We start from the raw sequence: 14744 nt of genomic DNA on the forward strand, positions 1-14744 counted from the left end.
AAGAAAAAAAAATAGGAAAAACAGAACAGTTTCACAAGGAAGAGATCAAAAATATATACTCTAAGGCTGGGGTGTGGGTAATATTTGCGTAGTCATAATTAAGTGAAAGCTGGATACTGACGTCTAGGTGAAAGGCAAGGGAATATGCCAGGATAATTTCATATAAGAAGCTTACAGCCTCAGCTCCCATGGTGGAAATTCAGTAGGTAATACTTAAAAGTTAGAAAATCAAGAAATAACTGTCAAGCAGTTGATGTCCGTGAAACTATGAAAGTCAGTTCTGGGAGAAACAGCTCCAGCTCTTGAGAGTAACTGCCTCTGAGGAGTGAGTCTCAGGGGATGAGGAGAGGTGGAGCAGGAAAATACTATTTTTCATTAAAAGCCTTGAGGTACCATTGGGCTTTTAAAATTATGTACATGTATTGCTTTGATCAAAATTAAAATTAAATTAAAAAATAATCATGAATTTTCCACATAGCTGGAGGGCCTGAGCTACTCTCAGAGGTAGCACGGTTCCCAGCCCCCATCACAAATGGGACAGAGCAAGAGTGGAGGGAGATGGTTGCCATGGTTTCCCCGACATCTCTGCCTCCGGGAGAGACTTTTGTCCTAGTGCCTGGTACCAAGGACCTCTCCAGAAAGAGAGTTGCGGGCTCTGGCTGAATTCTGAGAGTCTGGAGCACCGAACTATGCTACATGCAGCCAGCTGTGAGTCTGAGCTCGCTCTCAGAGTGGACCTTTGTCCTGGAGAGGTGATCTCCACAGGTGCCAAGTAATCTGGAGAAATGATGCCATGAGCCAGAAGCACCCTTGGAGGCAGGCATCCATTAAGTAGCCAGAAGGAGCCTGACTTGTATCAATCTGTGAAGACCCGCCTGCTTCATACAGATGCTAAGTGCTGTGCAGGACATATACTTGCTCAGTTAAATCTCCCAGGCAGCCAGGCAATGGTTGGAGGGGACCATCTAGGAGGTGGCTGAAACAGCCCCAGTTCAGAGCTCACATCTCACAGAGCTTACTGTGTGCCCGGAACTTCAGGATACAGATGTAAGGCTCAGTCCATGTTTTCAAAGCGTTCACCATCTAGGAACTATCCCAAGGGCTCCTTTTATGTAGGAGATGGAAACTCATTGATCCAAGAGGTCTCATGTTGAATGCCTTAAGGAATGGTAGGCAATTGCAGTCTGCTTGGGAGACATGTAAACAATTAAATGTCATCAGGTGTTATGACAGATAGAGGAAAGCTGGGATACAAAGGAGGAGATGATCTGTTCTGGAAGAGAAGGAAAGCGTATCTCAGGGGGACTTCAGAGAGGAGATGACCTCTGGTCCCACGCTCAGGACTGTTTGCCAGGTGACTGGGCAGTATGTGGGGGTCAGAGGAGGGGGTAAGTCATAGGGAAGGAAGATGCCAGGCAGAGGGAGGGGAATTGAGAGAGAGAAAAGGCCAGGACCAGCCCCTGGTGTCCCGAGGTGGCTGGGTCCCAGGGTGAGGTCTGGGGCTGGAGAGGTAGGCTGAGACCAGACCTCCACAGGTCTGGTGTGCTCTGCTGCGGCATAGATCTTCTCTTGTGGGTCCTGCTACCCACAGTGTGGTCCTCCAGCCAACAGCACTGGCATCCCCGGAGAGCTCACCATTAATGCAGAACTCAGACCCCACCCCAAGTCTGCCTGGTAACAGGATCCCCAGTGACTCACATTCAAGCAGGAGTAGCTCTGATCTAGACCACTGTTCCCATCCTTTGGAAATACGAGGATGCCTTTTTAACATCCCAGATATTTCTCAGACATCACCCACACATGAATGCTATCGTGTTTTTTATATTCATTTATTGAAAAAATTTCAATAACAAAAAGTTGCTATGAATTTGGTAATGCTTTGAACAAGGTTTGCAATCTATATACAGGATCTGTTCAGCAATCTGGTGGGACCTAACTTCTGCCGGCAGGGTGCATCAACAGAATCTTTATCAATAGAATCTTAATCATTCACCAACTTCCCCTATAGTTTTGGAGACATGGCGCTTTCTCCTACACGCTGGTTACCCACCCAGACTTATCAGCCCTCTCAGTCATTTATAATCTCTGAGCCTGAATGAACTAGGGAAACTCATTATTTAAATAATCCTTGAAATAAATCTTTTTGTAATGAGCCTAGACCCAACTCCACACTCGGTGCCTTCTCTAATGTATGTTTGGTAACTGTTTTGTTTAATAGAATTGCACTTCTCTGTTGCATAACCAAAACCTAACATTAACCCTTACTCTGCCTGACCCTCGAGCCCCAAGCATCTAACCTGGGTGCTCTCAGGTTTTGACCGCGCCCCCCCCCCCCCAAATACCAGAAGCTTGCATGTTCATTGACTCAGAAAGCCTAGTTTACTTCTTTGAGAAAGGGATGCTCTGTCTCTGGGCACAAGCTGTGCCCACCCTAACCCTACCCAGTGTAAGAAATGGGACCTCCAGAACTCCAAAGCCGTGCAGGACAGTTGGCTCTCCTGGGGGTGTTGGAGAGAGGGTCCCAGGACCCTCCCCACATATGCCTGGCCAAGCCAAGCATGTCCCCAAGTGCACCTCAGCTAGTGAGCACTTCAGATACAAAGATACACTGGGGTCAGCTCTGTTGGGGTCAGCATGAAAACAAGAGTGCTCAGTGGGACTTTCCTGGTGGTCTAGTGGTTAAGACTCTATGTTTCCAATGCCGGGGGCATGTGTTTGATACCTGGTCAGGGGTCTAAGAACCCATATGCCAAATAAATAAATAAATTGATTAAATAAATTCTCCTAGAAAATAAGTTTAAAATACTTAAAAAAAAAAAAAAAAAAAAAAAGAGTGCTCCAGTGGTTACATCTTCAGATCCTGGGAGAAGAGGTGGAGCTAGAAAAAGGGGATAAAATCTATAAGCAGGCAATTTTCAACTCAATGCAAAGATAGACTTTGGAAACCAAAGGCTACCCTTGCAGGTAGTGAGGTCTCCATTCCCAGCTGTGCTCCAACCAATAGCTGCCCTTCAGTGGACTTTGGGGCAGAGGGGCCTCCTGCTGCCTCTCAGAGGATGCCCCCCAGCCAGGAAACCAGCTCTCCAGCCAGGAAACCAGCAGAACCCACAGACTGGGTAATACAAGGAACGATTAATGAAGGGCTAGTCCACAAAGGTGCAGGCAAGGCTTGAAGAAGGCAATACCAGTGGGGCTTCTAGGTAGCGCTAGTGGTATCTGCCTGATGATGCAGGAGATGCAAGGACACAGGTTTGATCCCTGGGTTGGGAAGATCCCCTGGAGGAGGGCATGGCAACCCACTCCAGTATTCTTGCCTGGAGAATCCCATGGACAGAGGAGCCTAGCGGGATACAGTTCACAGGATCAGAAAGAATCGGACACGACTGAAGTGACTTAGCATGCACGCACACACCAGTGGGGCTGTGTGCTGAGCCTGGTAGCAGAGAGAGCCATTTGCATGCCTGGGAAAGAGGGAAAGAGCCAATATCAGGATGGAGAGCTAGTCCCCCAGCCCTGGGCTGTGCCCTTCAAGGTGGCATGCAGCTGACCCACAGGGACCAGAGGGCCAAGTGGAGAGACTAAATAGCCCAGCCTGACTCTCCTGTCTCCCCTTGTTTATGACCTGGGCCCACAATTGGCTAAAGTCAACCAGAAGCTAGAGGGCAAGGGAGCCCCACAGTACACTCTACCAAGGGCAGCTCCCGCGGCAGAGAGCAGAGTGGAGAGGATGGTGAGGGGACACACAGAGCCATCCTGCGCTGAGATGCATCTCACCATACGGCTGACCTCCCTCCCACCCTTTCCTCCCAAGCTAGCCATCCTAACCACTGTTACAGTTTCCCTCAGCCCAAGATTGCTTTATACCGTACATCCTCGCCTTAGCCTAGAAAATTCCTCCAGATTTTCAGAGACGATTCTTTGCCTCCCTCTCTCCAGTGTTTATTACCTTGGTTCGCTTCCTGTAATTTGCAAAGATTAAAGATATAAGCTGCTTTCCTTGCGATGTGCTTTCTCTGCTCCATTATGAATTCTGTCCCTGGCTCCCCATCTCCTCCCGCAGAGCTTCCTAGCCCTTTCTGCAGGCACCAGAAATGCTCCGCAGGTCGACCTCGCCTGCTGCCAGCCATGGCCCGGCTCCTAAAAAAATGCTGGGAGACTCTGGCTTCTGCAGGTTGAAGCTTCTTTATTCCCTTCCTCCTGATGCAACATCATCTTTCATGTTAGGCCATCGGGATCTCAGCTTGGTCCCAATTAGCAAGGGCTTCTGACGCTGTATGTGTGTAGTAACTTCCCGTTCTCTGTGCTCTCTGTCTCTCTCTGGGGCTTTGAATCCTGGTGTTCATGATGTGTAAACAAATCCTCCCCTGCACTGGAAGCCTGCCCTCTTTGAAGCCACTTAGTGTTGAATCATTTGGTGGCAAAAGGAATAGGAAGATGTGAACATTTCTGTCCAGCAACAAGCGGGGTTATCATCAGCATTGGCTTCATGGGTGTGTAAGCACTGCAGTCACACAGACTCAGGAGGGTCACGCTCTTGAGGTTTTTGGTTTTTGGATGTACCGCGTGGCATATGGGATCTTAGTTCCCCAAGCAGGGATCGAACCCATGCCTCCTGCATTGGAAGCGCAGGGTCTTAACCACCAGATCACCAGGGAAATCCGAGACTCCTGGTTTAGTGCTTTGCTATGGCAGCTCAGTGGTAAAGAATCCACCTGCGGATGCAGGAAATACGGCTTCGATCCCTGGGTCAGGAAGTTCCCCTGGAGAAGGAAATGGCAACCCACTCCAGTATTCTTGCCCAGGAAATCCCGGGGACAAAGGAGCCTGAAGGGCTACAGTCCGTGGGGTCGCAAAAGAGTCAGACATGACTTAGTGACTAAATAACAACAATAACTGCTATCTTGAGTTTCTCAATAAGTTTTTAACAGTGGGTCCCACATTTTCTTTTGGTTCCCAAAGTTGTGCGGACGGTCCCACTTATGGCCACTGTTATTATCACTGCTGGTGCTGTTTTGTCTGCAGCCCAGTGGCATCTCAGCGGATGAGGCCTTCTGCCTCCTGCAACACGGGAGGAATCCTCTCGCTGGGCGGTAGGAGGTGCTGGTGTTTCCCAGGGTCCAGGTAAACCCTGGGCAGACTCCCAGCAGGTCCAAGGGCAGGGAACAGTCAACTCAGCAGAGGACACTCCCTCACTCATTCACTTCATTCCACAGTTACTCAGCTCTGCTCTGTTCCAGGCACTTTCGGGGATATGACAATGAAAAGGATATTATCTTTCTCCAGCCCCCAGAGCTATGTACCAGGTCATTCGCTCACACGAAATAAACCACACTCCTAGTTGGGGGAAGGAAGAGTGCCAGATTGGGAGTCAAGATGCCTGGTTTTTGACCCCTGCTCTATTCTTAACTTGCTTTGTGACCTTGGGCAAATCACTTCCCTTCTCTGGACTGGATCACTGCTGCCCAAATGTGTTTGGCCTCAGATAATTTGTATCAGAATCCATGGACATGCAGATTCCTGATCTTTACCCTAGAGACACAGAATCAGAATTTCTAGGGATGAAACTTCCCTGGTGGTCCAGTGGTTAAGAATCCGCCTGCCAATGCAGGGGAAAAGGGTTCAATCCCTGGTCCAGGATGATTCCACATGCTGTGGAGCAACTAAGCCCAGGTGCCACAATTACTGAAGCCTATGCACCCGAAGTCCATGCTCCGCAACAAGAGAAGTCACTGCAGTGAGAAGCCCGTGCCCTGCAATGAAGAGTAGCCCCCACTGGCCGAAACTAAAGAAAGCCTGCATACAGCAATGAAGACCCAGTGCAACCAAAAATAAATAAATAAATATTTTTTAAAAGGAAAGATTTTCTAATTAAATTTCTTTTTTTAAAAAAGAAAGGTCCCAGGAGTGTCACCCAGAGCACCGTACATGATTGCAACTTGCATTCTATTCTGATACCCTTTGGAGGTAACATGGGCTGAGCCTTTGGTTCTAACAATCTGTGCTTGATGGCGTCATTTCTTAAAGTGGGTCTTTGTATTTGCACTGAGAGTGTGCCTTGTCCGAGGAGATGGGTGCCAGGCAGGGACTGGAGGGGGCTGTTGTGCCTTATCAAACTGGAGAATTGCTCCATAGAGGGGACCTGAGGGCAGTTCTGTGAAGGATGAGTAAGTCTTATCTGGACTTGTGAGAGTGAGTGGTGCTCTGGGAGGACAGGGTCAGAGAGCATCTGGGACTAGGCATGGGCTGACCTCAAACACGCACAGCTCTGCTGCTCAGCACCCCGCCCAAATCTCCTGCTTCTGGACAAGAGACACCACAGGGTACCTGCCTAGGAAAGCAGGCTGCTCAAGCCCTTGTCACCCCCACTGCTCTGAGATGCCTCAGGTCGGCTCACAGCTGACAGTCTGCAAATACACTGGCCAGTAAGGCAGTCAGCAGCCACATGCGGCTACTTAATTTTAATTAATTAAAATTCAGTTGGATAAAAAAATGAACAGGTAAATAAAGCAGGACAGATAAAGGTAAATATGTGAAATGATGGATACGTTAATGAGAGGTGGAACCCTTTAAATTTTAATTAATTAAAATTCAATTGGCTAAAAAGCAAATAGATGAATAAAGCAGGCCAGGAAAAGGTAAATATGTGCAGTGACTGTTGTTGTTCAGTCACTCTGTCATACCCAGCTCTTTGCAACCCGGACTGCAGCACACCAGGCTTCCCTGTCCTTCATCATCCCCAGGAGTTTGCTCCAACTCATGTCCATTGAGTCGGTGATGCCATCCAACCATCTCATCCTCTGTTGCCCCCTTCTCCTCCTGCCGTCAATCTTTCCCAGCATCAGGATCTTTTCCAATCAGTTGGCTCTTTGCATCAGGTGGCCAAGTACTGGAGCTTCAGCTTCAGCATCAGTCCTTCCAACGGATATATTAATTAACCGATGAGGGGGGAGGGATCCTTTCACAACGTATCAGTTCAGTTCAGTCAGTTCAGTCGCTCAGTCGCGTCCGACTCTTTGTGACCCCATGAACCACAGCACACCAAGCCTCCCTGTCCATCACCAACTCTCGGAGACCACCCAAACCCATGTCCATCGAGTTGGTGATGCCATCCAACCATCTCATCCTCTATCGTCCCCTTCTCCTCCTGCCCTCAATCTTTCCCAGCATCAGGGTCTTTTCAAATAAGTCAGCTCTTCACATCAGGTGGCCAAAGTATTGGAGTTTCAGCTTCAGCATCAGTCCTTCCAATGAACACCCAGGGCTGATCTCCTTTGGGATGGACTGGTTGGATCTCCTTCCAGTCCAAGGGACTCTCAAGAGTCTTCTCCAACACCACAGTTCAAAAACATCCATTCTTCGGCACTCAGCTTTCTTCACAGTCCAACTCTCACATCCATACATGACCACTGACTGGAAAAACCATAACCTTGACTAGACAGAACTTTGTGGGCAAAGTAATATCTCTGCTTTTTAATATGCTGTCTAGATTGGTCATAACTTTCCTTCCAAGGAGTAAGAATCTTTTAATTTCATGACTGCATTCACCATCTGCAGTGATTTTGGAGCCCAGAAAAATAAAGTCAGCCACTGTTTCCACTGTTTCCCCATCTATCTGCCATGAAGTGATGGGACCGGATGCCATGATCTTAGTTTTCTGAATGTTGAACTTTAAACCAACTTTTTCACTCTCCTCTTTCACTTTCATCAGGAGGCTCTTTAGTTCTTCTTCACTTTGTGCCATAAGGGTGGTGTCATCTGCCTATCTGAGGTTATTGATGTTTCTCCTGGCAATCTTGATTCCAGCTTGTATATGTATATCAAATTTTCCCACTGTGCCCTTTAAATACCATACAGTTTTGTCAACTATGCCTCAAAATAATTGGGGGGGGTGTTATTTATGTATGTATCTATTCATTTATCAATTCAGTTCCTCGATTGCACTAGTCACGTTTCTTGTAGCTAACAGTACCAAGTGGGATCACACAGGTTATAAAACATTCTGTCTTTGCAGAAGGTTCCTCTAGACAGCACTGTCCTGAAGGAGGCAGAAACCTGATTCATCTTTCTCTTCTACCCATCTGCTGGCTGCATGTTTGTAACGATACGAGAATACTTAGGAATTTATTCTGCCCAGCCCCGGCTGCTTTCTGGAATAAACAGCCCATCCAAACCCTAACTCAGAGAAGCCTTGGGCGGCTCTCGCTAACACAGGCATGCCTGGCTGTCTGCCTTGCGCATTACTCACAGCCCTTCTGACACCAAGTCCTCATTCCTCATTTCTCCCTGTAACCACCGACTCCTCCTCTGAGCCTGTTTGACTGACTCGAAGGTTTCCGAAGCTCGCTTTTATATCGCAGGCACACAGCTTCACTAGCTCTGGAAAAGGCGTTTTGGCATCTCGCCTGTCCCAGCCCCCTGCAGCTCACTGAACATGCTTTTTGTTCATTCAGGCATGGGCATTCCCATCTCCGAGCATCACTGGATGTTCACTCCTCCCCCATCACAGCCTGTTCTTTAGACTCCTTGGGGGGACCTTAGAAAACACAGCCCCTGACCAGGGCCACTCAGCCCTCCTCTCCCCACCCGTCCGCCTTCTCTGGCATTCCCCCTTCCTGATGGAGCTGTGGGCTAAGCCCTGGGCTGGGCTGTGGGCACCAGACAGATCAAGAAGTCCTCTCTTCTCTTGAGGCATCCACCATCCACCGGAGAGGTCGACATAAGCACAGAGGGACATGGGGCGGGAGTTTGGATGGCGCAATCTGGGTAAAGAGACAGCAGAAGAAAGTGGAGATATCCCTGGGACTCTCTCCTGCTCCAGGAGGATGCATACAAAAGGATTCTCGGCCAAGGCTCTCTTGTCTAAACTCCACTGTCTTCCTCGTCTGGATAGTGAGAGCCCTGCCCACCCTCCCTCCCACTCCACCTGCCCTGTGCCCCCAATCCTGGAATTCTCACCAGCTCCAGGCGTCTCCTCTGCCTTGATCACCAGCTCCCAGGCTTTCCTGGGTCCTGCACAGTCACACGCCCGGCTCCACCCCTTCCGTCCTCCTCTCCTTTCTCCTCTGTGCCAGCTTTAGAGCTTGTCCCCAAACTGTCCCCATGCTATGGACCTGGCATTGACAATCCCCCTTCCTTGATCTCTGACCTCCACTACTACCACCCCCCATCTTAACTGATTTCTGCATTTACCCATCCTCTCCCCATTCTCTGCTTTTGGAACACTCCTTGATGCGGACTCTAGATTGGCCTTGCCCTTTAATGCATGAGTGAGGTTGGAATCACAGATGTCTCCCTCATCCATTCAACAGTCATTCCCTGGATGCCTGCAAGATGCCCTAGTGGAAAAGACAGTGAGATAAAGGACGATGATGTGGTGTGGCAGAGGCTTTGCTAGGTGTATGTGAAGAATACAAGCAAGCAGGAGAAGGAGTTGCTCTGGGTGGGGCTGAGGGCTGAACCTTCATTAATGAGGAGGGCAATGGTCAGTCAGGTGGACCAAGTAGCTCTCTAGATTCCTCTGTTCATGGAATTCTCCAGGCAAGAATACTGGAGTGGGTAGCCATCCCCTTCTCCAGGGGATCTTCCTGACCCAGGGATTGAATCCAGGTCTCCCACATTGCAGGTAGATTCTTTACTATCTGAGCCACCAAGTAGAAAGACATTCCAGGACAAATGAGATGATGCAGTGCACCCCTGCCTAGCAGAGATCAGTAACAACCAATCTGATTATTGATCAGGGATCGGTAACAGCCAATCCAGTGGCCCTGATGGGTTGAACCACGTGGTGCCATGAAGCAGAGCGCTGCCGGGAAGGAAGCTGGAAAGGAGGCAGGTGAAGGCGATTGGGCTCCTGATAAGTGACTCAGGTTTGCATTTTGGAAAGTTCGTTCTTCAGGCTGTTTGCAAAGAATAAGACAGAGAGGGAGGCCCAGGAAAGAGTGAAGGATCCCATAGGTGCATTCCCTACCAATTTTGAGCACCAACACATAGGATGAGCCAGGCCCTGCTGTCCCATCCCTTCCTGCCATGCCTTCCACCGGTCACTGCCAGAGACGGAGAAAAGGGGAGGAGCTTCTCTTCTAGTTGCCCATTTCCTGCAGCTCCAAGGGGCTTGCAAGCATTCTGACTGCAGCATCATTGTGTGTTCATTCTCCTGATCCCCTTGCCTCGACTCAGCTCATGGCCCAGTAGAGAAGTTAGTAAATAAAAAGCAGAGGTACAGTCAACACAACATTGTAAAGCAATTATCCTCCAATCAAAAAAAAAAAAAAAAAAATGTTAAGAAAAAGAAAAAGGATAGGTGCTTGACTCACTTTATAATCCCATTCTGTAGTTTTGGAGACTGAAGCAAGGAGCTGTTGGCCTAAATGACCTGAATTCTTTTCTGATGAGTACTGTAACAGATTGCCACAAAATTACTGGCATCAAACAACCCAAATTTATTATCTTACAGTTCTGGAAGCCAAATGTCAAAAAGTGTGTTTCAAGATATCGGCAGGGCTGCATTCCTGCTAGAGGCTTGAGGAGAAAATTCCATTCCCTTGCCTTTTCCAGCTTCCTGAAGCTGCCTACATCCCTCGGCCTGTGGCTCCCTCCTCCATACCCAAAGCCAGAAGCAGAGCATTTTTCCACATCTCTCTGACTCTGATCCTCCTGCCTCCCTCTTCTAAAGATCCTTGTGATCCTGTTGGGCCACCTGGATCACCAAGGACAATCTCCCCACCTCCAAATCTTTGGTTACATCTGCAGCATCCTTTTCCAATGTAAGGTAACATAGCTGCCGTTCCCAGAGATGCAGATGTACACATCTCGGGGCTGTGGTTCTGCTGTGGAGCCTTCCCAGCATCCTTTTGAGTCCTTCAGCCCCAGGAATCCCTGAGCTTCCGTTGTCACTGACCCATGGCTCTGTCCATCTTTGTTCTTTCAGAGGAAACGACGTTTGAAGCAGGCGTGAAGGTTCAGATCCACAGTCAGTCTGAGCCGCCTTTCATCCAAGAGCTGGGCTTTGGGGTGGCACCAGGGTTCCAGACTTTCGTGGCCACACAGGAGCAGAGGGTAAGTCCCCAGGGCTCTGTGGGATCAGGGGTCCTTGGCCTGGTCTCTGAGCCACCTGCCACATGAGCTGGAGAAACAGGACTCTCACTCCTGGGAGGCTCAGAATCCACCCAGGAGGCTGGAAGGAGTAAGGCTGGGTTCAGTGAAAACCCTCACTCTGAAACTGAAGAAAGGTATCCGTTGACCTCTGTATGTGGATTCTCCTGGACCACCTGTCGATTCTGAAATTAGACGTGAGGGAAAACCAGCTTGTTTTCTTTTTCAGTGAACTGGTTGGGGTTTTTTGTTTGTTTGTTTTTCCTAAAACATTCTAGGGGAAAATCTTTGTGATGGTGAGGTGAGAGGCCAGTGGATGCTAGGGGAAACTGCTCACCAGGGTTTGGTGTGTTTCATCACTCTGGTAATACATTGCCAGGTGGCCTGCCAGAAGGAACAGAGACAGGCATCAGTCTCTGTTATGGAGTTTAATCAGAGGGAAGCCTCTTCCTGGGTCAATTCAGAACCAGGGGAGGGACCCTTCCAGCCAGCCAGCCAGGATGGCTGCGTCAACTCAGTACGGCCATGGAATACGGACTGGCATAGATGTGACATATGCTACACGTCTCAGATGGGAGACCTTCATAGATTCTCAGTGCGGAGGAGGTCTCAAAGCAGGACTGCAGAGAGACACTGGGATGGATGCTTTTTTTTGTCTTCATTTCCTGGTTTGCTTAGAATAAAAGCTGGAGAGCCTAGGACCCTGAGGGAGTCCTAAACCAGATCACCCAAGACAACTTGCCCTGGGAGGCCTGGAGTGAAAAGTGAGGTGAATGAGTGACAGGGAGTCCAGCTCTAGAGTGTGAGGAAGTGAGGGCAGAGAGAACAGGGAGGCGCAATGAGATCCACACGTAAATTAAGAGCTCAGCTTGCTTGTAAAATATGGCTCAAATCATCTTTTATCCAGTACTTAGCCATTTTATAGAGCGATCTTCTGTATTGGAAACTGGTTTTAGGGATGTCTGTGGTGGGCTAGTGGCTCAGCCCCCACCCTTACAATGCAGGGCACCCGGGTTCGATTCCATGGTCAGGAAACTAGATCCCACATGCCTGCAACTAAGATCTTATGTGCTGAAACTAAAGATCCACATCTTTAAAATCCACATCTAAAGACCTAGCCCAGCAAATAAATAAATACAGTAAATAAATAATTTTTAAGTGAAAAAAAGAGAAACTGTTTTTAAATCTTTAAGTGAAGAAAGTGTTAGTTGCGCAGTCGTGTCTGACTCTTTGTAACCCCGTGGACTGTAGCCCACTAGGCTCCTCTGTCCATGGGATTTCCCAGGCAAAAATACTGGAGTGGGTCACCATGCCCTCCTCCAGGGGATCCTCCTGACCCAGGGATCAAACCCCTGTCTCCTGCATTGCAGGCAGCTTCTTTACATCTGAGCCAAATCTCTAAAAGAGCTGTATTTTTGAATCTCTGGGAAAACACTGATGAACTTACATGGGCCTCATGAACTTACTGTACTTAACACCTGGGCAGTTGCTAAAAGTCATGATCAACCTCCGTGGCAGAACATAGCAGGTGGGATGGCAGCCCTGAGACAGGGGTAGAGGAGGCTTGGAAGTTGGTCCAGCATCTACGGGCCCCAGAGATGGAGGCAGACAGTGTGGGCAGAGGTGGAGTGTTCAAGAGTGTGCAAAGTGGGAGCCAAGTGGAACAACAAGAAAACATCATCCTAGAGGACATGAAGCTGACCACAGGGAGCCAAGTTCAGGGCTGAGGATTTGAGTCAGGAAGAGTGAGAACACAGACTCACAGGTCAAGGTGTGCAGAGAGCCCAGAGCCCAAGCTATAAGCCTGGGTGTAATGGCCAGCATTCGAGTACTGTCTGAGATCAACAAAGCCGGACACTCGTTAAAGCAATGAAGACAGATTTAATCAGTAACATACCATTGCATTAGGAAGAAAGTTCATCATGAACTGAACTCAACTGCGATTTGTGCAGAAGGCACTTGGATTTTTAAACAGAAAATGAAGGGGAAGGGTGGGACGCAGAGGGCACTTGAGCAGAGTCAGGGAATTGAAAATTACAAAAGGTGGGAAAGTTGGAGGGGGGCGGTCAGTGCATGTGACACCCATCTGAGTTTGCTAATAAAACCCCATCATAGGCTCCTCCCCTCCTGCAGAGGCAGGAAGACAGGGGTCCTGCCTTCCCATGCTGGCATGCAAAAACAAACAGTAAGCTCTTGAGTTTACTTGGCAGCCTTGAGTCCTCAGGCAGGTACTTTAAAGGAGCTGGGGCATCCCAGGGACTTGGGTTGAACCGTGAGAAACTACGTTAGTGTAGAAACATGTTGAAGAGACAGTTGTTTTTGTAAAGAGCTCGAGTTGAATGTTTCCAAAATACTACATATTTTTTGAGCTCGTTGGAGAATTCAGCTTTCAGCATTGCTACCTGAGGGGTTGTCCTCTGTTGGTGTCTTCCTCCTGGGCTCTTGTGGCCTAAGTACTATCCTCCCCTGAGCAGCATATTTCATCCAAGCACAGTGATATATACAAGCTGCACCTTTTTTGGACTTCTGCTCACCTGTTTTTATTTCCTTTATATAATGTGATTTTTCAGAAGTTGATTGTAAACACTATTCTAATCCTGTTCTTCATCTAAGTGTGTGTGTGTGTTTGTTAGTTGCTCAGTCGTGTCCAACTCTTTGTGACCCCATGGACTGTAACCTGCGAGGCTCCTCTGTCCATGGGAATTCTCCTGGCAAGAATACTGGAGTGGGTTGCCAGGCCCTCCTCCAGGGGATCTTCCCAACCCAAGGATCGAACCTGGATCTCCTGCAGCGCAGGCCTATTCTTTACCATCTGAGTCATTAGTAAATTTCCCTCCATCCAAAGTATTCATTTTAATGAAAAGTAAGTGCTAATGACAAGAAAGAAAGGAAGGAAGGGAAGGCGGGAGGGAGGGAAGGAGGAAGAAACTATGATAGTGTTTGTCCTAGCCTTTGTAGGTCAAGGTTAAGGCCTCATGGAAAACAAGGCACAGAGGAGCCTGGCTAGAGTTTAATCAAGGGGAGAATCGTTGTCAGTCCACCCTTGTGTGTGTGATGTGACTCTACCCACCTCCCTTGGAAGAACCAGGCTGGAGTTAGACTAATCAGTGTGTCTGTGAAGTCTTTGACTATCTAACAGGGAATTGGGGGCTAGTCATCTAAGGCAAATATGCCTTTGTGCTTTACTGAAAGCAATCACCACTCCCATCCTGTATTGACTTACCTGTACTGACATCTCTCTGATGTCCATGTTGCTATTACCATGCAGAAGACGTGAACAGCCTTCCTTGAAACCCATAGGGTCATTCATTTCACTGCTAGTGAAAGCTAAAAAGAAAGAAACTCTCTGTAAGGACAGCAGTGTCATTGTCTTGAAAGATGCCGTCTGTCCTCCCCCTGCCCCCGCCACTGACCCTCCGCTAGTGACACTGAACAAATTTCTAGGCCAGGTGAGTGGCTGGGACCAATGACTTCTCAGAATCCTTAAGTCTCTTTTTCTTCCCAAAATGAAACAGGGACTCCCCGTGGCGATCAGGAAGAGAACATATTCCCAGCTTCAGAGGACAAATTCGTTGGCTTTGAAGTATATTTTCAGAAAATCAGCCTCATTCATATTAGCATTGCTGTGGTTATTATAACTAATAATAAGATAT

At 48.4% G+C, this 14744-nt stretch overlaps 1 protein-coding gene across 2 annotated transcripts in view; it reads left to right on the top strand.

Moving 5' to 3' along the window:
- The window catches only part of ASIC2 (acid sensing ion channel subunit 2), a 1201082-nt gene that overhangs the window by 1115225 nt on the left and 71113 nt on the right, over positions 1 to 14744 (top strand). For both annotated transcript variants that reach the window (XM_061140983.1, XM_061140982.1), the window contains exon 3: positions 10928 to 11055. In XM_061140983.1, the coding sequence (XP_060996966.1) occupies positions 10928 to 11055 (128 nt within the window). The remainder of the gene's footprint in view (positions 1 to 10927; positions 11056 to 14744) is intronic.

The sequence above is a fragment of the Dama dama genome, chromosome 5 (assembly GCF_033118175.1).
Source record: "Dama dama isolate Ldn47 chromosome 5, ASM3311817v1, whole genome shotgun sequence".
NCBI lineage: Eukaryota > Metazoa > Chordata > Mammalia > Artiodactyla > Cervidae > Dama > Dama dama.